Below are 23,216 nucleotides of genomic sequence, written 5' to 3'. Positions count from 1 at the left end.
GTCTGGCTAACATGTCACTTTGGACCAGAGCATGTAATCCTGGCATGAGACCCGTAACCAGACAGCATAGCTGCTCTGTTGGCCGAGCCCAGTCGCCACGCTGTAAACTCAGTGGCTGCATCATGGCACAGCCCACAGCTCAGCCGTTCTTTTCATGATGGCCTGAGTGGGAGTCCCCAACCTTAGTCCCTCTTCTAAGCCCCCTCTGTACCACAGCCTCTTCAGGACCTACTCTAGTGGCTGCCACAACCCTGCCCCAGCCTGTCTCGCTCCTCTGAGATGAAACACCCCACCACTCCGCTCTTCCTTTTACTCCTTTGGGGTGGGGAACCACTGCTGAGAAAGGCCCAAAAGGTGGTGATAAGTAGCCTACCTTTGCTTTGGTGTCTGAGGGTCCGATGGGGGGCCCCAGAGGCCTGGCCTAGGAGCTGGGAAGGCTGGTCCTTAGAGCCCAGAGGCTGCCGGGCAGTCAGATGGCCAGGAGTGGCTGGTGCAGAAGCCCCTCAGCCCTATTCAGCATCCTCCTGCCTCTGGCTAGGGGCCTGTGTGTCTGAGGATGGGCTTCGACCAGCTCCTGACCTCACCCCAGAGCACTCAGGCACATGCAAAGGACAAAGGTTGGGATGCACAAGCTGGGAGGTCATTTTCAGAGTGGAGGTTTAATGGGATATCACGGTGACCCTGTCACAGCAGTCTTCTGGGTGGCCCAGCTCTGAGCTTGGGGTCCCCAGGCCTCTCCCAGCATGGTGGGCCTAAAAAGAGCACCAGCACCACCTGCTACCTTCCCTTCGGGCACAGCTGCACTAGCCCAGTAGCCCCAAGATAGACATCCTGTCCCTCATCCCCTGGGGCCCGGGACCCCATGTTCCCTGAGGGGCTAAGGCCTTCCAGGGGCCCGTCCCCAGGGATGTCCATTCTCTCCTCGGTGTCCCCTGCCCTCACACTGAGGGCGTGTCTGCATCCTCGACCCTCTGCCAGGGGCCAACCGAGGCTGCTTACCCCAGGTTCGGGGTGCAGGGCTCTGCGGGAGGCATGCTGTGGGGACAGCGCAGCTCAGGCCTCCCAGCAGACATAAGGCACAGTGTGGTGGTCGCTATGGGATGGTGGGGCCGTCACCCCAGGGGCAGAGCCCAGCAGTCAGTGTTGAGACAGAAGGACGTGGCGTGTGCTGGCTGCTCTGGGGCCGGCAGTGCAAGAGAGCTGGGGGGCCATGTCCACGGGCCTCGGCTGGCCATGAGGAAGTCCCTGGGAGAAGCCACAGGAGGGGCATGTGTGGGCCCAGGCAGAGCTCGTGGCCAGAGCCGATGTGCAGTCATGGCAGGCCTGGGCCACAGAAGGCACAATTGTGGTGTCTGGGAGGTCTGGGCTAGGCAGACACGTTGACGTCCCTGAGAGCGATGGCGCTGCTGGGGGCCTCGTCCCCGAGCAGCAGGGCAGGCGTGTCCACGTCCCCCTCGGCTTCTGCTCCAGTACCACCCTGCTCTGCACCGGGCTCTGCGCTGGGGCCCAGGCCCTGGGTCAGTATCTGCTGGATGGTCCTGCGCAGGTTGGGGTGCAGCCGGCCCTGTGTCTGGTAGAAGACTTCCAGCGCAAAGGACTTGAGGGCACCAGTGCAGAGGTCCTCATACAGCGGGATGGTGTACATGCGGGACATCTGGGCGGGGGGACATGGGTCACACTGGCTGCTCTCCTGCCCCTCTGCCAGCCCACCTGCCCTGGGCCCAGACTCTCAGTGCCAAAGGGAGGCCCCTGTTAGCCTCTCACCCCCACTACAGGCCTTCGGCAGAGGGAGCTTGGGCCAGGGGCACTGATGGGACAGGGCAGAGAGGCCCCTGTAGGCCTGGAACCGTTAGGGCTCTGAGAAGCTCAGATGCCCCTGGTGCCTAGGCTAGGAGCCCAAATGCCCATAGGCCAGGACCAAGTGGGCCTAGACCTCCAGACTGCTCCCAGCTTGTCCCCTCCAGACACGGCCTCCCAAGGACTGGGGGGGGGGGGGGGGAGAGAAGGGGTCTGGACTCTTCCCATGTGGTACCCACCCCACTGCCACCCCAGATGCCAAGTCTTCCACACCCCGTTCTCTGGGATGCCCAGCCTGAGCAGCCAGACCGGAGGGTCGGGTGAGGTGGTGGGGGTGGGAGAGGCAGGGCCCCATGCAGGTGACCACACCTGGCTCTCCAGGAAGCGCCGGACCCGGTGGAGGTCAGGGTAGTAGTCGTTTCGGACTACGATCTGCAGCCAGCGGATGCGGATCTCAGCGTTCATGGAGTCCAGCAGGGAGGAGTAGCACTTGGACAGGCTCATCACCACCTCTGCGGGGCCAAGGGCAGGTCAAGGTTGGCAGACACACCCCTCCCCAGCCACCCCAGCAGCTCCAGGACCCACCCTGGGGCAGCGGGGACCCATCCAGCAGCCTGTCCAGGAAGAGTGCCGTCTGGAAGGTCCTCCACTTGGAGATGTCGATGGCGCTGGCTGAGGCAGCCGCCTGCTCCAGGGGCTCCGCGGTCCATAGCCGGAAGAGGGCCTCCACGGGCCGGGTTAGGCTGGATCCCTGAGACAGGTCAGGCTCGGCCAGCGGCGGCCCCGTGGCATTGAGCCAGCGCTCAAACTCCAGCCCTGCAGGGAGGTGTGATCCTGGGGTCCCCCCTGGGCTGGGAGGGGCCATCCAAGGCCTGCCCAGGAGTCCCCAGACCATGGGGGTATCCCTAAGCATGATTATTCCAGGGCCCAGAAGCCCCCAAGGCAGGGACAGTGTGGGGAGGCTGGGGTCAGCGCTAGCACCTGCCACTTCAAACCACCAGATTGGCTTCTGTCAAGGGGGCACAGGGAGACCAGAAGGCTCCAGTTGATGAGTAAGGGACTCCAGTCCTGGGTACAAGACAATGGGGCACTTAAAACCCAACCTTAGCACTGAGGGGTAGTGGTCTGTGTACCATGCTGATAAAGCGACATTCCTGCTTTAAAGCCCTGGTACTGGCAGCTGTGGGGGCAGGCTCTGCCCACCCTCACCTCTAAAAACCCTTGGTACACTTAACAAACCTTCCAAAACAGGTTCACCCCACCCAGAATGCCCATCCACACACCTCACTGCCCTCCAGCAAATCTTGGCCTCTCCTATACCTCAGACCCCTCCTTTAATCTCTAAGCTCTCATACCCCGAGGGATACCCTCATGGATGTCAAGCAGGCCAGTGGGCTTCAGTGAGTTCTGAGGCAAACCTCCCTCCACCCTGCCAACCCTGCCCCAGGCCCTTTGCACACACTGTTTTCATGCCCCCCTTCTGAGACTGCCTAAATAGGTCGGTTTGGCCCAAGTGCCACCTCTTCCTGGAAGCCCCCTGGGCTCCACCAGGCTGGGAAGCACACCCTCCTCTCTGTTTCCATGGCCTCCAGCCTGAGGCTCACACTGTCCAGGGAGGGTGTCTGAAGGAAGGATGGATGAACCTGTGGGACTTTCTCCAGGCAGAAGTGGCATCCTGTGCAGGTGAGGTCCCCAACCCCCCTCACACCAGCATTCCCCTAGTGGGCTGGCCTCACCTGCCCGGCAGTCTACACTCTGCTCCTTCAGCTCCGGGAAGAAGCTCAGAAAGGAGTCCAGAAGATCCTGGGCCACCACACTGGTAAACTTGTACTTCTCCACGTAGGCCTGTGAGGGTGGGACAGAGCTCAGCAGGCCTGGGGACTGGGCGGGGACAGGGGCAGGAGGGACAGGACCTGTCCAGGATGGGGTTACTCACTCGAAGGAAGTCGTCAAAGCGCTGGGGGTCCCCACAAAGCTGGGACAGGTAGTAGACAAAGCAGTAGCCCTTCTCGTAGGTGAACAGGTTCATGAGGTGGCTGGGGTTCACCCCTGAAACAACACTGGTGCTAGGTCATGCCCCCCTTCTATGTTCTGGGGAACAGGCAAGGGCGGTCAGGTGAGTGGAGCAAGAAGGGCCAAGGGCCACTGTTCCACATGAGTCAGATGCCTTGGTAGGTGGAGGGCCCACCTTAGTAGGAAGAGGGCCCACCCACCACAGTGACAAGTGCTCAGAGCCCATGAGAGGCGGCGATAGGCTGAGGGAGCCTCGGGAGGCGTTCTTGGGGCTGGGTCACCTGGCTTGGCATTTGCAGGGACTCAGCCATGGTGGGAATAGAGCAAGCATAGGGCATAGGGCGGGAGAGAAGGCTGGGGGGTGACATCTGCAGAGCCTGGAGTAGGGCCTGGAGGGAGTGGGTACCTGGCTCCAGCTTGACTTGCAGCTTGCTGACTGGGCTGTCCTCTCCGAGGAGCTTCATCTGCCTGTGCAGGGCATCCAGGCGGAAGGCCGTCTCCAGACAGGTGAAAGCAGCACCTGGAAGGTCACAGAGGCAGGGGAGGCGGGAGGAGAGGGGGCAGGCCTGAGCACAGAGCAGGTGTGAGGCCTTCCCTGCCCTGAGCCTTGTGGAGCTGACCCAAGGCCACCTCCCTGGACACACCACAGCAGGGGCCTGCACCCTGGAGGCTGGGCTGGCTGTCAGCCCCTCTGCAGTGCCTGGGACAGCCCTGGTGGTGCCAGCCAGTGCGAGTCCAGAGCAGAGCCCTCACCTCCCGTCCCCTGCCCCTGGGCTGGCCGCAGGCAGTACCATAGGTCTCGGTGGTGATGCGGCGCTGGGCATAGGTGGCCAGGCCTTCGCTCAGCCACATCTCTTCCCAGGTGGCATTGGTAACGGCATTGCCAAACCAGCTGTGGGCCACCTCGTGGATGACATCGATGACCAGGAACTCGTCACACTCCAGGATGGAGGAGATGACAAAGGTGAGGCAGGGGTTCTCCATGGCCACGATGGGGAAGGAGGGGGGAAGGAAGACGATGTCGTACCTGCCCCGGGAGGGAGAGTAAGCCAGTGACCGTGAGAGGGTTGGGGACCTGGGGGGTGAGTATCACTTCCTTCCCAGAAGGCCAGACAAGGGGCCCCCCAGTTGTTCCTGGGTAGGATGTGGATTTGCCCTCTGACCCCTCTTGTGGCCTGCCAGGGCTCCCAGGTGCTCCAGGACATACCTGCCCCACATATACGGCCCATACAGCCGCTCGGCCGCACTCAGCCACTGCTCCACCACGCCTGACAGCTTGCTGGTGGCCATGGACAGGAGGCACGGTTCGGCCCACACACGGCTCCTATCACAGCAGGGAGAGCATGGGCTGAGGCTCACTCTGCCCTGCTCACCTCACCAGCCCCTCCCTCTGCTTTTGGGCTCAAGTACCACCCATGCCTTGTCCAGCCTGACTGAAGGCCAGCCTACTCCTACCCACCCTCGCCCCTTGCCTCACTGGAAAGCCACTAGCAGGCCCTCTTGTGGTAGGGGCCAAGCCAAACATGGAGGGGCTGCTTGGTTCCTTTTATCTCTAAGTAGAAGGAACCTGCGTGGCTTGAGAAGGATGCCCGGTGGTCAGGGGCCAGGCTGCCAGGTCTGGGGTTATGTGGGGTGAGAGGAGCCTGGCAGGAATGGCCCCAGGCCATGGCAACGAGGCAGGGCTGGTCTCCACAGTGTGGGGTCTGACGCAGGCCGCACACGCAGCCTGTGGTGGGACCTCCCCGAGGCCAGGGACCCAGGTAGCAGCAGCAGCTGCTGCAGGAAGCAAGACTCAAAGACTCTACCTGGGCCCAATGTCTGCCGGCTGCAGGTCCCCGGCCACCAGGGCCACGAGGTAGGCGGGAACAGGGTGCTCCATGTGGAAGTGGTAGACGCCCTCCTCCTCCACGTAGGTGCTCTTTGTGGCGCTCATCAACACCTGCACCCCCGAGGGGGCCTGCACATGGGAGGCCCCACTCATCAGGGCACCTACAACTCAGATCAGGCACCCCAAGTCCCCAATAGAAAATCCTACAACCCAGGTCGGAAAAACCCATATTCATGTAGGAATCCCACATTCCCTCAACAGGGCACACGGCAACTGAGGTTAGGGAGCCCAGTGTACTTATGAGGAACTCCATGCCCTCTGTCAGGGTACCCACAAACTGGGTCAGAGAGCCCCACACCTGTCAGGGAGTCCATCACCCCATCAGAGAGCCCCCATGCTAAGCTCCTTGTCTGCAAACCTCTTGCCCCCCTGGGTAGGGGCTGCCACCCGCAGGCCCAGGAGCCCTGTCCCCTTCCGTGGGACCTGCAACTCCATCTGAGACTCCTTCTCAGGGTTCTTTGCTCATTCCAGGACCAGGACCCCAATCATCAAATAGCCCTCTCCCTGCAGAGCAACCCTCCCCCCACCCCCCAGTGAGGAGGATGGGGTCCTTCTAGGAAGATGATCCCGCTGGGCCTGGGTGGAGTGAGAGGCCAGGTGGGTAGGTGTTGACCTTGACTACAGCTGAGTAGGTACACTTGACAGCGGGTGTGTCAAAGCAGGGGAAGAAGGAACGGTTGCAGACAGAGTGGCCTTGGGTGAAGACGAAGGGCTTGGCACTGCCGTAGGTCAGCTCGGGGTCCAGCCACCAGATCTGCAGACAGGCGGCAGGCAGGGCATCAGTAGATGCCCTCCCCACCACAGTGGGCCCAAACCTGCTGTCCTGCTCAGGCTTCTAGGCCCAGGGCCTCTGGAGGAAGGACACAGGGGGCCAACAGCCACTCCAGTCATTACCAGGTAGGGAGACATGCATCCAGAAGCCAGCCTGTGCCCCTCGTTCCAGCCTCCAAAGGGAAACCAAGGCACAGTCAGAACACCTGAGTCCAAGTTCTCACAGGCTGGCTGGCAACAAATCTGGTCTCCGCCCGGAAAGGGAGTCAGCACATAGAAACAGCTTCCTGATGCTTCCCACACGAGCAAGCACCACAAGCTTGGGGTCGCCCCTGGGAATGGGATCAGCCTCGCCAGGAGGGAACCCCCACAGGAAGATAAGCTCCAGACCAGGGGACAGTGGGCAGTAAGCTGAGGCCAGGCACTCAGAGAGGACAGGCGGGACAGAAGTGGCCATGGGGAGGGCCGATGGGGCCCGTGCCTGGAGCACTATGGACAGATCCCACAGCAGCCTGGGAGAGGCTGTCTTCCCTGCAGACCCCTGCCAATGTTCTTCAAATCTCCCTTTAGCTGTGTCTCTGTCCCTTCACCACAGAGAGCCCGCAGCAGTAACCTGCTGATCCCCATGGCTGCCCCATTGGTTACGGAGCCCTGTCTTGAGAGCCTGTTAAAACATGCAGACTCCTGGGCCCCGCCCCAGAAGATTCCCGGCTGGGACCCAGGAATTTGCATTAAGGAGTGCCTTCCAGTGGAACATACTGCAGGCAGCCCTCTGTCCACCCTGGAGACAGGCTCCATTAGTCCCCCAAACTCCCTTCAACCCTACCACCACAGCCTCTCTGGACCCCTCCCCTGTAGCCCTCCTCGGGCTCTACCCAGCTCAGACCTCCTGTCCCCACTGCCCACATCCACCTCTCAGCCCAGTGGGCACTGCTCACTCCTCAGCCTCAGAGACCAATGGGTTCCAGAGTCCTCCCTAGAAGTCGGGGGCTGGGGCAGACACCCAGGCAGGCAGGACCCCGTCCCAGAGAGGGCCACAAACTCCTAGGGTGCACAGGGCCAGGGAGCAGAGATGTAGGTGCTGATGGGCTGGAGAAGGAGCAGGCCCAAGGGCTCCAGACACCACAGGACAGGAAGAGTCACTCTTGCTGGTGGGTGGGTGGGGTTCAGGAATGGGGTACAAGGAGCATGGGCCCCAGAGTCTGCAGCACCCCAAACTGCCTCCCAGGGAGCTGCATCTTAACTTGGCATAAGGACAGGCTTAGGGATTCAGGCTCTGAGCCCTGAGGCATTCACACATGATGACGGGAATTGAGGACAGACACCAAAACTCTGTCCTCCACAAGTAGACCAGTTCATGGGCCAGGTCCCTTGTGCTCCAGCCCACAGCCCCAGAGGTGCACAGACTGTGGGGACCATGCTGCCCCTCCTATCTGAGCGCTCACCCAAGGGCCCCACAGCAAGCCATAGAAAGCCCAGGGACAACAGCCACCCTTGCTGGCCTGGCTCCATCCCCACTGGGCTGTTGAGGGCCCTGATTCCACTACTCAGCTGGCCACGGTCTTGGGTGAACCAGGCACACGGGCTCCAAGTTCACATAACAAGGTCAGAGAGGAGCACATCCCTCTAGCTCTCACTGCTGTGCTGGGGGGCATATCTGTCTGAGCCCCAGACTACCCCAGCAGGCAGCAGGGGCCATCCTAGCCCACCGGTGGCCAGCACACCCGAGAGAGCTCAGGGAAGGAGGGGAGGTGGCAGGGCCTACTAAGTGCTCCTGGGAATCATGCAGGAAGCCCAAAGTTATGTGTCTGGTCCAAGACCTTTCTGTCCAGATGTCACCTTGGTGGGTACTGGCCTAATGCCTGAACACCACCTGTTCATCATCCTGTCCCTTTGCATGCCAGGGGCAATAACAGACGGAACATCCTGGGGCCTTCCAGAGCTGTGTGCATGTTGTGTGTGTGTGTGTGTGTGTGTGTGTGTGTGTGTGTGTGTGGAGGGGGGTGGTGTCACATGTGTGCTGTCCACATGGGAGCCCAGGGCCATCTAGCTTTTCTGGCAGAGCCTCTGGGGCAGTGGGAGCTCTGTGCCCAAGTCCTGCAGAGCTTACATGTGTCTGCTGGGGACATAGGGCCACTCCACCACAGCATCCTGCCAGGAGGCCCAAAGCATTAGAGCCAACCTGGCCCTCAGCCCCCTGCTCCACCAGGTCTGCCCCTCATGCCACCTCCAGAAAACAGACCTGGTGTCCACAAGTCCTCAGATGGCCCAGGTCACTCGGAGGCCCTTCCACATCTGACCCCCCTGGTCCGCCCCTCAGTGCTAGGCTCCAGCAGATTCATGGCTTGGCAAATGCTGCCCTGTCTCTAGGCAGGGCCTGTCCCTACACAAATGAAAGGAGAGGCCTCCCTTGGTGGCATGCTGTTACTGGGCCAGCACTTGGACTCTCACTCTGTCCAAACCTCCTAAGGACTCTCCAGGCACCAGCTGGGAATCAGTGAGGGCACCTGTACAGGATTCCAAGACCAGGTTGGGGAGTGCCAGATGAGAGGCCAGTGCCCCTCTTGGGCCAGTCTGTTCCTGCCTCCCTGCAGGTGCCCCAGCCTCACGTCCTGTAACCTGGCAGAGGGGGGAGAGGCTGCCTGGAGACGACCCCACGACCAGCCCACCGCCCCGGGCCCACCCGGCCGGGACTCACAGCAGGGGCGTCGGTCGAGGTGTAGCGGAGGATGACCTGGAAGGGCTGGTGCGCCTCCAGCTCAGGCGGCAGCGTGACGGTGAGCGAGGAACCATAGTCGGTGAACGGGTCCACCCTGAAGGCCAGCGGGCAACAGGAGGGCTCAGCTCCGGGCCCCTCGGGGAAGGCGGGCAGCGGGGGCGGGGGCGCGGACCCGGGTCCGGGGGTGGCGAAAGCAAAGGCGCAGGGCGGCTCGGCGGCGGTGGCGGCGTTGGGGGCGCGGCGGAAGGCGGCCGAGTGCAGGCGCAGGGCCGGGTGCGTGTCGAGCACGAGCGCGCGGGGCGCGGGCCGCAGCGCGCACAGCTCGAGCACCAGGCATCCGGCCAGCTCGCGCGCCTCGGGCCGCAGCTCCAGGCCCAGCTGCAGGTGGCGGAGGCGGAAGAGCTGCGCGCTGGAGGCCGAGGCCACGTCCAGGGCGGGCGGCGGCTCCGGCGGCGGGCGGGCGGGTGCGGCCTCGGCGCCGGGCGCCTTGCGGCAGCAGCACTGCGCCGCCATGCCGCCACCCTAAGTGAAATCCATGGGCGGCTCCGCGCCGGGCCGCGGGGAGCCGGCGAAGGGTGCCGGGCGGCAGCAGCGGCGGCAGCCGGGCGCAGGCACAACAGGAAGTCGCGCCGGGAGCCGCCCGGCCCGGCCCCGCGCCGTGCGCCGCCCCGCTCTGGCTCCGCTTGGCCGCCGCCGGGGGCGCTGTGCGCGGGGGACCCGGTAGCCGGGGACGCTGTGAGCGGGGTACCCGGTGGCCGGGCGCTCTGTGTATGTAGTGGGGGGAACGGCGAGAGGGAGGCGCTATTCACGGGTGTCCTGGGTGCTTTGCGCTGAGCACAGGTGGCCCGGGGGTACTGGGAGCTCGGTGCTGTGCGCGGAGCTGAGGAGCTGTGCTCTGGGCCGGACGGGGAGTGGGGCTCTGTGCGCAGATGGCCTGGCGCAGTGCACGGGGTTGGGATGGGGTAGTGAGCCGGAGCTGGGGCCCAGGGGCATTGTGCTCGGAGGACCGGAGTGCACTGGGGCCAGGGTGTGACAGGAGGCGAAGTGGCCTCCCCGCCCTGTGGGCTTCCACGTCCAGGAGACCACAGGAGGCGCACTCTCGCAGGGACGCTGCGGGCCAGGTTCCCGGGGCTGTGGCTGCTGAGACACCTGGAGCAGGGCTGCCTCCGTGAGGCCGAGAAGTGCAGCGTCTGGAACTCAATGTTATTCTATTGGGGGCAGAGGGAGTGATTCTTAAATTCCCCCAACTAACTGGTGAGACCAGTGGCCCTATTCTGGGCCATGCAGGGTGAGGCGAAGCTCAGGGGCCTTAAAACTGTACTGCCAGTTCAGGTGGCCACTAGCTATGAAGGTGCAGCTCCTCAGTTGCGCCAGCTGTTGCCAGGTCTCCCTGTGTTTGGAGTGCAGTATGTGGCTAGTGGCAACCACAATGGACAGAGAGGGTATTCCATCATGGAAGAAAGTTCTGTTGGACAGTGCTCCCTAACAGCCTGCAGAGCCCTGTAGGCCAGATTGTTTAGGGGGTGAGTGCTGGGGCAGTAACCAGAACTGGCCTGCCTGCTCCCACCCCACCTGCCCAGTCCTGGGCCCAGAGGGGACAGCTGCAGACTAGGCAGGACGCCCAATGAGAGGGCGTCACATGTACCTCGAAGCCATGGAATGAGAGGGACCACCAAGATGTTGCTGTCAGCGTCGCATAAGAACTCTGGGCCTTGGGGCGGGGGGGCTTTTTGGCTTGGAGAACATCCAAGAACCCTGCACACCTCTTTTCCCTGCTCAGTTGCCATGTGGCAAGGTGTGAGGCTAGACTAAGACACTGTACTTGACTTCAGTGTCATCTCTGAGTAGTGTTGAATCCTTCTGGACTCAGTGTTCCCACTGGTAACCATGCCATCCTGCCTGCCCTCCTCCCCCAGGGGTGGGAACGACAGCTGAAAGGGAAGATGTGTGTTCACTGATACAGAGCACGTGCATTGAGGCATGTGCCATCTTATCTTGGGGTGACAGCCTCTCTCTGGGGGCTGCCCACCAAACTCACTGGGAGCCCAGTGTTCCTGCAGTTACCTGGAGAAGGGGGTCGGTCCTGAGCCAAAGACTCAATAGGGAGAGGACTGGGGTTGATCAGTCCTTGCTGTCTTCAGTGGTCCAACACCCACCTAGGTGGCAGTGGTCCCATGGTATGAGGGCAGTGTTTTAGGGGGCACTCCAGTTGACCAGCTTCTCTGAGCTCCACACCCAGGCCAGTGAGGCTGGGGCTAGATCAATAGGATTGCACATGGGAACCTGCACTAACCTGCCCCAATTACCCTCAGGCAGGTATATAAGTCACCTGAGCCTTTAGGGTAAGTGAACATCAGGGACTTCTTGCCCTCCTGGTTCCCTGGACTTAGGGGTGGCGGCTGGGTGTTATCCCTTCTCTCCTGGAGGGCCCTGGGCATCTCCCAGTGGCCAGTTCTGTACATAGGAGGGGGTGGAGTGGTGGCAGTCTTGCTGGTCCAGAGGAGCTGTTACCTCCTTTGCCGCTGGGGTGGGGTCCCTTTCACCCCACATTTATATAAGGGGGCAACACAAACCAGTCTTGGAGCAAATAGACCTATTTTTAAGTAATGCCTGGCTATCAAGGCACCTTATGAATTGTGAAGCTCACAGTAGTTGTCTCTACCCTGTCCTTGTCCAGCTGATGAAGGTCTGCGGTGGCTGCAGTTCCCTCACCCTTCCTGACCTAACCAGGGGAGAGGAATGTGGAAGTCTGGAATGCCAGAGGCTGGGGTTTCTCTCACAGGAATTTTCATACTCCAGCCTTTTGGTGATCAAATCAGGCTGGTGGGGGTGGACTGAAGCAGCCCACACTCCACCTACCCCCTAGCCCTCCCTTAATGTATGTGATCCGTGCACTCCCATTCAAGTGGCAGGGTCAGGGAGGAGAGTGGGTCCCTGGCCTCCCCTACGAGGAGGTAGATGTGGAGGGAAGGGCTATCAGGAGAAGTGGCATTCAGGAGGGGCTGTGTTGTCCCTTGGACAGAGGTCTTAGGGATAACTGGGTCCCTGGTGGGAGCCACATTGGATGATTCTCAGAACAGAGTTGATGGGATAAAAAGCTGATGTGACCCACAGATGTCCTGTACAACCAGGCCTGAACTCTGTCACCATTGCACCCTTGTCACCAAGAGCCAGGTCATCAGGTTAGGGTGATACACTATCAAAAGTGCCAGGGGCAGGGTTCAGCTGCATCACACAGGGTAACAACCTGGTCTCAGGTCCTTGCTCCTGACCTTCAAGCTGGACAAATTGCTCAACTCCCAAAGTTGCAGATGGAGCCACTAGGGCACTTGCCAAAAGGAGAAGATGGCAGTAGACCCCCATGGGGTTGATGAAATGGTGATGAGCTATGAGGAGTTTGGGGAGAGTAAATGAGAGCTGGCAAGTCTTCTGTTAAGGTTATAGGAGTCAGGTTATGACTGAGGCTGCGGCTCTCAGCGATGGGGGCTACTGAGTGGGGCTGGATGTGGTGGTGTATGATCTGAGTCAGGGACCAATGGATGGCATTGTTCCTGTCACAGTTCAGGAGCAAAAGTGTTGGGGAGAGGGAGGCCCCTTTCACAACCACTCATGCCTCACTAAGTGTGAGCTTCCTGTTCCCACAACTTTGGGCTCTGCTGAGTCAGAGGTCTTCATTTCCAGGTAGGATGCTTACACCCAAGGCAGACCCTGTTCCCCTGGATGTTTGCCTCAAACAGAGGCATCATGCGAATCAGGGGTGCTCTGCTGAGTGGAGTGACTGATCATGACTTTCAGGGGCAGTGGGGGTTTGCTGTTGCTCAGTGGGGATCCGAGGGGCATGATGGAGCTTGTGTGGGATTTCCAGATTGTGTGGGAAAGGAAACAGAGGCCATAGCATGAAAATGCAGGCAGGACCACTTGGGGCCCCTGCAGGATGAACCCTTGTCATCCCACCAGGAAAGACCACCACCAGCGAGGAGTTAGCTGAAGGTGGAGGGGATACAAACGGAGTAGTGGGAAAGGGATATTACACCAACTACAGTTATTTTATTCATTACCTTATGTATATATTTCTACATATTAACCAGGAATTATAGTATCTGAAATTCACATTATAAACCTGAGAAAGAAGACATCTACTAAGAAGGGTTCCTGGTGACTAACTGGGCTCAGATTTTAAGAAAAAGAGCCTAGCAGTCATTTCTGCACAGTGGCCTCTCATGCAAACTGCACTTCAGGGAGAGGCCTGCATTGAACTGCCTGCCTCCACTGTGTTCCCGCTATCTGAGCCTTATGCATGAAATTCGTGCAAGAGTACTCCTTCGCAGCCCCAGCTGCCTTGGCCCTCGAAGCCTTGGCTTCGTCCAGAAGGTCGTCCGGACGGTCATTCCCCTGTTCGGCCGTTCAGTTGATTTACATATTACGCTTTTATTATTATAGATTCCTGGAATCCTATTTCAACCAATAGGACTGAGGCTTTCCCAATTCAATCAGAGTTGTCCAGCTATATCCCATCAACTAATCAGAGCAGCTCCATTCTGAGCAATTAGGAAAGTGTCCTTTGGACCAATCAAATTGTGAGAATTTGGGGTTCTCATTGTAGGAGGTCAGACTACTCAGGGACCAGGGGCATGGCCTTCTGTCCATATAAGCCCAGCTGTCCTTTGGCTGAGTACACTTTCCCTTTCCACCTATGACTGAAGACTGTTTTCCTTGCTGAGCTGAAACAATGAAGGTGTCTTGCTGGAGAACAGCAGAGCAGCCCAGCACAGTGCAAAACAAACCAGCATGGAGCAGAGCAGAGCAGAACATTGAGGAGTGAAGTGGAGCAGAGCCAAGCAGAGCACAGTTGTCTAGCTAGAGAAGGGCCTGGTGCCAGGGCTGCCAACTGCCCTGCTGTTTTAAAACAACTATACTGTGTTGCAATTGAGCTGTTTTGAATAGTTTCTGCACCACACCCCAAATTGGGGTTCCTGTTGGCATTGAATTGGCACCGATTATCACTTGACAACACGTATTACCCAATTTTTCCTTTTCTTTCCCCTACTATCTTATTTAAGAAGTATTGCTGGTGATAAATTTCCTAATATCTTTAGGCCACAGATTGTCCATATGAGGTGCATGTTAACCAGAAGAGGAATGCACAGACTCGGATGTGCATGTGGCCAGTGCATTGTTGGTGTGAAGGTGGCTGCAGGAGGTCAGACTAGTGCTCAATGCTATTGCTGAAACTGGGAGGTATGGTAAGAGGTGGGTGTGCTGGGTAGTTTGTCACAGCCTTGCACCCTGGCCTGCATGTCATGGCAACTACAAGTCTGGAGACCATGGGCCCTCGCTGGCCCAATCCAGTGTTGGGTTCTGAGATGAGAGACGGGATCAGTGTGAGCCTGGGGAAAAGCCACTATGGTTTGAGCACGTTGCAGACATGAGTTTGCCAGCAGCCCCAGGTGTCCTCCAGAGTTGTCCAAGTCACAGTGGCTGGCGGCCAACATCAGGGTGGCAGGTCTCTGTGACCCCTGAACTTCCCCATCTCCTGACCTTGGTTCCCGGCCTTGATTTCCCTATAATGTCTTTCTGCCTAAAGTTCAAGTAGTTTTGATCTTACTGACAGTCTAACAAACGGGGATTGTGAATGGATTACACCAAGCATGTCAAACTCAAAGGCTAATACGGGCCAAATAAACAAGGCTTAAGTTTACATGGGCCGTAAAAAAACAAAAGCTTCAATTTTCATAGAAACATAGCTTTATTTTGATAGAGACATGCTGAATGCAAAGGGCTGAAATAAATGAGTAATCATTAACATAAAATGATGGAACATTTTAATAAAAATTAATATTTTTCTTGAACATTAACTTACCAGACACTGAATAACTGCACAAATAAGCGTAATGCAAATAAACTTTTTCTTATTCTCCGAAAGCAAAATATTTCCTGTTGCGCATACCAAACGAGTCAGTCCAAGATTAATGACGTGGCAATCGGCTGCTAAAATATTCCCTGCTAGTATTAGTGGAGAGAAATGGTGCGCCTGTGCATAAAGTGCATAAGGGAAATGAATGCAACATAGTTATAGTAATCAGTCATTAGTGAACGTTGTAGTTTGTTATTAATGACTAGAGGCCCGGTGCATGAAATTCATGCATGGGAGAGGGGGGACCCCTCAGCCTGCCTGCGCCCTCTCACAGTCCAGGAGCCCTCGGGGGATTTAGGCCCACGTGGGCCTAAGCCATCAGTCAGACATCCTTAGCACTACTGTGGAAGCAGGAGAGGCCCCCACCTTGCCAGCCGTGAGCCTGTGTTGAGCGTCTGCCCCCTGGTGGTCAGTGCACATCATAGCGACCTGTCATTCCTTATTAGCCTTTTATTGTATAGGATTATGTACAACAGGATATTGTAAAAATTAAGTTATGAAATACTTATTAAAATGTTTCTTACATACTGTTACATTGGCTGGGCTGCAAAAATACTAGTTGTGGGCTGCATGCACCCATAGCCCTGAGTTTGACAAGCTTGGATTGCACTATCCCAGGAAACTCCCAATCTGGCTTGGCGGTTGGATTGACCAATCAGGGCTCACTGAGTGGAGGGCTCCGGGGTCAGGCAGGACCTGGACTGCAGGCCCTCCTCGTACTTCTGGAGCTGAGACCAGAAGCCAGGGTTGGGCTCGGCCACGGGGCGGGCGCTCTTCACGGTCTGCAAAGGAAGGGGATTAGATTAAACCCCGCACAGCACTCGCTATAGAGTCCTCAACTGCCCACCACCAGGGGAGTGCCCCGCCCCTGCCCGGAGCCCCGCCCCTCTGAGAAGGCTCCCACCCGCGGCTCCGCCCTACCCCACCTGAAGGACCGCCCTACCTGGAAGGCCTGCGCCAGGCTAAGGCCACGGTGCCGCATGAGGTAAGCGGTGCAGACGGCGGCCGAGCGGCTGCGGCCATTCTTGCAGTAGACGAGGCAGGCGCCGCCGGCGCGCACTGCGGCCTCCATGGCGGCGCAGGTGGGCTCCAGGTGTGCCAGCAGGTCCTCGGCTGGGTCGTCGAACACGGGCACGCGCAGCTCGGCCACGCCGGGCGCGCGCGGCCCGGGCTGCTGGCGCGAGACGTTAACGCACAGGGTGACGCCCGCGCACGCCAGCAGTTCCGACGCGGCTGCAGTGCGTGCGTTCCCGAGAAAGAGCGAGGGGGCCACGTGCGCGAATGGCGGCTGTGTGGCCGGGGCGTCCCCGAGGCGTTCTGTTCGTCCGGAGTCCATGACGCGCTCAGGCATCTGGCCCGGGGGTCTATTTTGGGAAGTCTGGAGGCTGGCCTGGGTCCTAAAGGTATCCGAGGGCCGCCCGGGGCGGTCAGCATCTCGGCTGTGCACGAGCGGGTCCCGCCCACAAGCCCCTGGCCACCTCCTCATTAGTCAGGCCCTGCGGAGCGCCTCCTCTGATTGGCTACGGATGCTACGTGCGGGCGGAGCTTACCAGCAGACGAGAGGCGGGTTTTCTAGAACTGGATGAAGGTCCCTGCGACCCGAGAGCTTCAGCCGCACCGGAGCGTGACCATGCGGGCTGGCCAGGTGGGCTACAGCGGGGCTCGGGGAGGGGGCATCTCATCTTTATGTGGCTGTCATAAGGAGGAGCAGGGGGGCCCTGTCACAGATCCTCACCCGCACCTGACCAGTGTCCTCAATATCGTCGTCCTGGTAAATCGCCTGGTTTCCTGTATTTTTCTTTTTACCATGTATTCTTAATAACTACTTCCTATAACTGTATTGCGGGCTGAGGTGCCCTTTAGTATAGCTTTATGCTTATTCCGTCTGTTACCTGCTTCCTAATAAGTTGCCCTTTGTAATGTCTGCATTTTATTTCCCTTTTATTTATTTTTTAAAATATATTTTTATTGATTTCAGGGAGGAAGAGAGAGATAGAAACATCAATGATGAGCGAATCATTGGTCGGCTGCCTCCTGCACGGCCCCCACTGGGGATGGAGCCCACAACCTGGGCATGTGCCCTTGACCAGAATCAAACCCAGGACCCTTCAGTCTGCAGGCCAACACTATCCACTGAGCCAAACTGGTTAGGACTATTTCCCTTTTATTGTAAAACATAGCTTATATAAAGCTATTTACCATTAACTTTTCATTTTTTTAAAATAAACCAGTATTTTTGTTATTTTTCTAAGTTATTAACTTTTGAGACATCCCTGTTAACTTCAAAAAGCTAATATTTAATGTCCACACAGTTGCCTCTTCAGTAAGATTCATTAAGAACACCTCTTCAAGCCCAGCAAGCTGGCTCAGTGGTTGAGCGTCGATCTATGAACCAGGAAGTCATCACAGTTGGATTCCCAGTCAGAGCATATGCCCAGGTTGCAGGCTTGATCCCCAGTGTGGGCAGTGTAGGAAGTGGCCCATCACTGATTCTCTCTCATCATTGCTGTTTCTTTCCCTCTCCCTTCTCTGAAATCAATAGAAATATATTAAAAAAATAAAAAGAATACCTCTTCAATAGATTTTTTCTGCTGACTGGTTCCTTTCAGGAAATGGTTTCAGTGAAAAGTAACTGACTGCAGCCTTGCATATATTTATTTAATTGCAATTGCAATTTTATTCTAATGACAGTACAATTTTCTGATTCATCTCCATTGTTTGCCTAAGATATGCAATCCATTCTACCAGAGAATATTCTCCAGTACCGACCTCCTCTCCCACACCTAGTACTGGATAAATCTGACAAAATGAACCTGTGTATAATCTCTGGGTGATCTTGATTCTCTCAGTTCAGCTACAGCCTCCAAGCACTGGTAACCGTCAGTTCTTTTGTTACAACCTGGGCCAGCTCCTTTCTGAGCTAAAGACTCAGATACCACTTTGCAGCCACGTCTTCATTGGCTGCAGGTCCGGACATCTCCCACATAAGCCCTCCCCAGAATCCATTTTCTACTTCTGCCCTAAGGACAGATGGGCTTTCTTGGGATGGAGAAGCAATGAAATTCTCATTTTCCCAAGTTCATGGGAGCCAACCAAATAGATTTTCTGTCCCCCAGTTCTGGAAGTGGGTCCTGGTTACCTCTAGCCAATCAGTAAAGCTGTTACCCCATTATTGCTTCATCAAAGGGCTTGGGCTCTCATGAACCAAGGAGGAGAGGAGCATGGAGATCTCCATTTTATCCTTAACACCACAGGGGAAGGCAGCCTTGGGTGAAAGCCACGCTGGGAGAAACCAGATCCTTGACATTGTTGGGCCACTGAACTAAACCAAACCTGAAGACCTTCCTATTGGGGGCTGTTTGGTTTCCTGAGCTAGCAAATCACCCTTTATTGTTGGAGGATGAAGTGGGTTTTCTGTTCCAAGGCCGGCCAAACACTGAGGAAGGAATAACTTATGTTGGTTTAAGAAGCCACCCAGTTTGTAATGCTTTGTTACAGCAGTTTTAGGAAACTAATACACCGCCCAATACAAAAGACTAGGCAGTAATTAAAAAAACCACACACACCTATTTGTGGCAAATCTGACAATTTGGTGAGATTGGCCAAACAATTCTAAATACTAAAATGTGGTCCAAAAAGAGGTGTTTTGGAGACTTCTGACTTGTCAGTCCCAACAGCTAATCCTTCTCTCCCAGTGACCACCAGACCTTGAGCTCCCCCTCTGTGCCTCCCACAAACATTTCCTGGAGGAAAGGAAGCCCCGCTTCAGAGTCAGGCAGAGCTTGATCAAGTGCTGGCTTTACCGCGATGGTAGACAAGTTAATTTATCCCTCAGCTGTGCTGCAGTTTCCTCCGGGCCCTCTTCGTGGGGCCTCGGGAGCATTTCGCTCCATCTCCCGGGGTATGCCCTAGGCCAGAGGCTGACCCAGCGTCCTGTGTTGGACGTCGAGGTCAGTGTCGGGTGGAGACCCACTGCCGGCTCCCTGCTCTCTCGCGGGGGACTCAGACAGAAGGCCAGGACAGAAGGCCAGGAGCACTTGCGGAGGTGCGGGGGCGCGTGGGGAGGGTGTGTGCCCACCGGGTGGGGACAGAGGGCAGGGGGGCAGGTACACCCGGCCTGGGATTTCTGTGAAGTCACAGAGGGCCACACCTTGCCCCCACCCTGAACGCCCGGGGGCGTGTCCGGGAGAGGCCGGCGCGGGATTGGCCAGGCCAAGAGCTGTAGCGGGCACGTGGGCGGGGAGTGGGGTCGTCTCCAGGGAAACCCGACGCTCTCGGGCTCCAGCACTGTGCCCAGTGGAGACTGGCCAGCGGATCTGCGCTGCTGGCTGACCTGTTGTGGTCGCTGTGAGCTCTCCGAGGCTGGTGCGACCCCGCGGCAGGGGCGCGGTCGGGGTCTCAGCGGGGAAGCAGCGAGTCGTGGTGAGCCAAGTGTGTGTGTGTGTGTGTGTGTGTGTGTGTGTGTGTGTCTCCGAGCTCCACCGAGGCAGTGGTGGGGGCTGCGCATGGTCCCACGCTCCCGAGGAGGAGCAGAGAGGAAATTTGAGACCCGACTTGCGTGTTAGGCTGTGAGTTAGGGGTTGGGTGGGGCCATGCACCTGCGGCTGGCTCCTGAGCACCCCGGGGTGATCGAGGGCACTCAGCTGGCGCCGGACTGACCTCGCCACATGGCTCTAACTTGTGGTCGTGGGAGGGTGGCCCCACCGGCCCTTCCTGTGGTTTTCACCCCACGGAAGGGACAGGAGACCCTCGGAGCGCTGGCGAAGATTTCCTGGAGGTTCTAACAGGATGGATGGCAGCAGAGGCCTTTGGACCTGGTCGGGTTAGGGGAAGCGGCGGTTCCTCTGAGGCCACTGGGGCTGTGGGCGGTCAGTGGGCGCTTACCAGAAGCCCTGAGAGCTACCGTGGGTCTCCGGCTTTGCTTCCAGGTTCATAGACGAGAGACATGGATGGTGGTTATTCCTCAGACCAGGAGGAGAGGAGAGGCAGCGAGCCTACTCCCTTTGAGGATCCAGGGACCTTGGAGAGCTCCATCCTCTTCACCAAAAGGTGTGGGGAACCTCGGGAAGGGAGGTCTGCGGCTGACGCTGAGGACCAGACTTAGCTGGGATCCGGCCTTGGGGCGGGTGTTAAGAAATCGCTAAAAGTTATATTATCCCTCAAAAATCTAGTCTCTGGAGAAATAGAAAAACCCCAATGTTGTATCAACAGCCACTGAGGAAAGTTACCATAATGGGCGACTGGGCCCTAGAGCCTGATCTTTGCACCTTCCATCTTAGCCTGCCCACTCTGGGCTTGCCTGTCACCTCACAGTCTTAGGGCATTTGCTTTACACCATGGGGGTCCCAGTCCTGGGTTGACATAGCTTCTTCACAGGGTGTTGATGTGAGAGCTGACACTTGGTAGGCCTACTTTGGGCCAGGTGCTTCTCTCAGATCGAGGAGAAATCCACCCTCTAACCCCACTCTGTTTGTCTCTCTCTCTTTTAAAAAAAATATATTTATTGATTTCAGAGAGGAAGGGAGAAGGAGAGAGAGATAGAAACATCAATGATGAGAATCATTGATCGGACGCCTCCCGCATGTCCCCTGTTGGGGATCAAGCCCACAACCCAGGCATGTGCCCTTGGTCATAATCGAACCTGGGACCCTTCAGTCCGAAGGCTGACACTGTATCCACTGAGCTAAGCCGGCTAGGGCTGTTTGTCTCTTTTATGGACTGAATTGTGTCCCCCACCCCTGAAAAGCCTATGTAAAAGTCCTAACCCACAATGTGATAATATTAGGAAAGGGGACTTTTGGGAGATACTTGTGGTAATTAGGATTAGGTGAGATCCGGAGGGTGGGGCCCCATGGTGGCATTACTGTCCTTACAAGAAGAGGAGACTACCAGCTTCCACTCTCCAGCATGTGAGGACACAGAACCGAGTCTTCAGGCACCCTGACCTTGAGTCTCCAGCTTCCAGAACTGGGAGTAATAAACGTCTGTTGTGTAAGCTGCCCATCTGTGAGTTTGTTATAGCCGCTGGAGCAGACTGACAGGAGGAAGTAAGGAACTATCTGGTGACAGAGCCAAGTGGTCAAACTCGTCTACTTTGCCAGCTGATCATTTCCAATGACCCCAAAGCGAGCCTTACAGCTGATTGGTTGCACAGTATGATTTTCTTATTTAACCTCAAAATCATTTTCATTTATTATTTTAGGGACATTTTTGAAAATTTTTATTTCTCTTATTCTTACTGTCAGTTATCTTTCCTCCTCATTAATACTAATTTTTTTATTAACAAGTAATATCTGTGCCATGTAGAAAATGAGAAATACTGGTATGTTAATTTGTCAGGGCTCTAACAAAGAACCACAGGCAAGTGGCTTAAACAACAATTGATTGTTCTCAGGTGTGAAGTCCAAGAGGCGTGGGCAGGGTGGTTCTCTTTTGGGGTGTGGGAAGAGTCTGTGGCAGGCCTCTCCCCGAGGCATGTAGATGGCTGTCTTCTCTCTGTCTACACGTCACCTCGCTGCAATCCTCTGTGTCCCAGCTTCTTTCTTTTATAAGGACAATGGTCACATTGGAATAGGGTCCAAATAAAGTCACATTGTGAGGTTCTGAAAGGGTAGGACTCCAACACATTTTAGGGGGTGGGGGCACAATTCAGTCCATAAACACAGGTAAGCAAAAGAACAACAGCAAAGCATATCTGAGCCCCAGACTTCATCATTGTCGCATGTTGGTGTCTATCCTTCTTGGCTTCTTCCTACAGGCATATAACAATATGGAATAGAAATCTTTGTTTGTAGCAGCCTGGTCCCTCCTTGTTGGGCAGGCTTTAGGCCTCTGTGGCTCATGGCTGGCATTTGAGGGCCATCTGGTGAGGGGGCTCGGAGTCTGAGTGTTCCTACACTGTGTGCAGCCTGACAACAGCACAGGTCTAGACAGACACCCCGATGCAGCATCCTCCAGACAGGCCTTTAGAGGGGGGCGGGGGGCAGAGAGGGTGTGTGTGTGTGCGCTGGGTGAGGCTGGGTCCACCTTTGAGTCAGGATTGTACTTTTAGATAGCAAGAACAGGAAAGAGGCAAGCCCGCCCTGGCACACATTCTCTGCCCCTGTCAAGTGTCCATTCACCCCTGCATCCGCCCTTCCTCTGAGGGGTCCATTGCTGCCCCTCAACTTGCTTTTGGATCATCCCTTGACCCGAAGCTCCCTCTCCTTGCTTCTTAGCCTGTTCCATTGGTCCACCAGTGTCTGCCCAGCTCTGGGTGGATGCTGCACGCCATTACCCTTGTTAGACAGCCTCACAGTACTTTCCACTTCCTGGGCAATCACTATACTCTCTCTGCCTCAGTTCCCCTTTCTGGGGAATGAGGATACCAACAGCCTTTGCCCTGGGGTTGTTGGGAGGTGCGGTGTGGTAGAGTGCGGTTCTCGGCACACAGTCACTCTGAAGACCTCTGGCAGTTCGGTTCTTCCCTCTTGCTGCCCTTCATGCCACCAGGAACATGCCAGAGGTCCCAGAGGAGGAGGAGGAGGAGTCCCAGCCCCCCCTTAGGGAGCAGGACCTGAAGGAGACCTACATCCAGCTGGTCCAAGGTGTGCAGGAGTGGCAGGATGGCTGCGTCTACCGAGGACATTTCGGGCTGGACATGAAGTTGGGGTATGGAGAATTCTCGTGGCCTACGGGTGAGGTAACTGGCTTCCAATGCTTCCTTCCCTCCTGGCCCAGGGCTCAGCCACCAGGGCCCATCTCTCTTCTTCTGAGAGGGGTGTGATGTGAACTCATGGTCCAGCCACAGGAGGGATGCCAGGCTAACATTTTTCCTACCCAAGAGATGCCTGGAACGTGCCCCAAGTTTGGAGGAGCCTCCAGACCTCCTGTGACCAGGACAGTGGCAGGCAGGCAGGGACCTGAGCCCATGAGTGGGGGTCACCAGGACATTCATGACTCGAGCACTGACTCCTGTTCAAATTTGTTTTTTAGTTCTCAGCTGATTTCTCTTTTAACTGACATTGTGGTGTGCAGGGGTCAGACTGCCCTGTCACAGTGGTGGGCGGTTTGGGTACATCAACCTGTCCTCCCAATGTCAGGTTCTCCCCGTGAAGGGAGAGCACAGCAGGGGC

General features: G+C 57.0%; 3 protein-coding genes across 3 annotated transcripts in view; 1 reads left to right on the top strand and 2 right to left on the bottom strand.

Annotated features, from left to right (window-relative positions):
- Positions 1–373: 373 nt before the first annotated feature.
- RNPEPL1 (arginyl aminopeptidase like 1) lies at positions 374–9,839 on the bottom strand. The gene is made up of 11 exons (XM_079782190.1): positions 9,168–9,839; positions 6,312–6,452; positions 5,616–5,767; positions 5,018–5,134; positions 4,602–4,837; positions 4,217–4,330; positions 3,734–3,846; positions 3,534–3,642; positions 2,383–2,613; positions 2,167–2,309; positions 374–1,654 (listed from the first exon to the last, which is right to left on the bottom strand). Exons 1-11 carry the CDS (start codon positions 9,699–9,701, stop codon positions 1,367–1,369), a joined length of 2,178 nt encoding a protein of 725 aa, XP_079638316.1. The 5' UTR covers positions 9,702–9,839; the 3' UTR covers positions 374–1,366.
- A 5,125-nt stretch (positions 9,840–14,964) lies between these two features.
- DUSP28 (dual specificity phosphatase 28) lies at positions 14,965–16,453 on the bottom strand (the record flags this gene model as incomplete). Its single annotated transcript, XM_079783054.1, has 2 exons — positions 14,965–15,884; positions 16,046–16,453. The coding sequence occupies 2 exons, from the start codon at positions 16,451–16,453 to the stop codon at positions 15,765–15,767; spliced, it is 528 nt and encodes a 175-aa protein (XP_079639180.1). The 3' UTR covers positions 14,965–15,764.
- Positions 16,454–16,669: 216 nt separating this feature from the next.
- The window catches only part of ANKMY1 (ankyrin repeat and MYND domain containing 1), a gene marked incomplete at its 3' end in the record, with an annotated part of 45,292 nt that continues 38,745 nt past the window's right edge, over positions 16,670–23,216 (top strand). Inside the window, exons 1-3 of the mRNA XM_079783138.1 lie at positions 16,670–16,747; positions 20,031–20,151; positions 22,594–22,783. Coding sequence (XP_079639264.1) covers positions 20,048–20,151; positions 22,594–22,783 — 294 coding nt within the window. The 5' untranslated portion in view covers positions 16,670–16,747; positions 20,031–20,047. The remainder of the gene's footprint in view (positions 16,748–20,030; positions 20,152–22,593; positions 22,784–23,216) is intronic.

This window comes from Cnephaeus nilssonii (assembly GCF_951640355.1).
Source record: "Cnephaeus nilssonii genome assembly, chromosome: 10".
NCBI classification, from domain to species: Eukaryota; Metazoa; Chordata; class Mammalia; order Chiroptera; family Vespertilionidae; genus Cnephaeus; species Cnephaeus nilssonii.
This window is presented reverse-complemented; position numbering and strand designations above follow the sequence as displayed.

Coding starts and splice junctions, on each gene's coding strand:
- RNPEPL1 (XM_079782190.1), bottom strand. CDS start 9,701: ATGGCGGCGCAGTGCTGCTGCCGCAAGGCGCCCGGCGCCGAGGCCGCA. Junction 3,847..4,216: donor GCAAGTCAAGCTGGAGCCAG/GTACCCACTCCC, acceptor GTGTTGTTTCAG/GGGTGAACCCCAGCCACCTC. Junction 2,310..2,382: donor TGGGTCCCCGCTGCCCCAGG/GTGGGTCCTGGA, acceptor TTGGCCCCGCAG/AGGTGGTGATGAGCCTGTCC.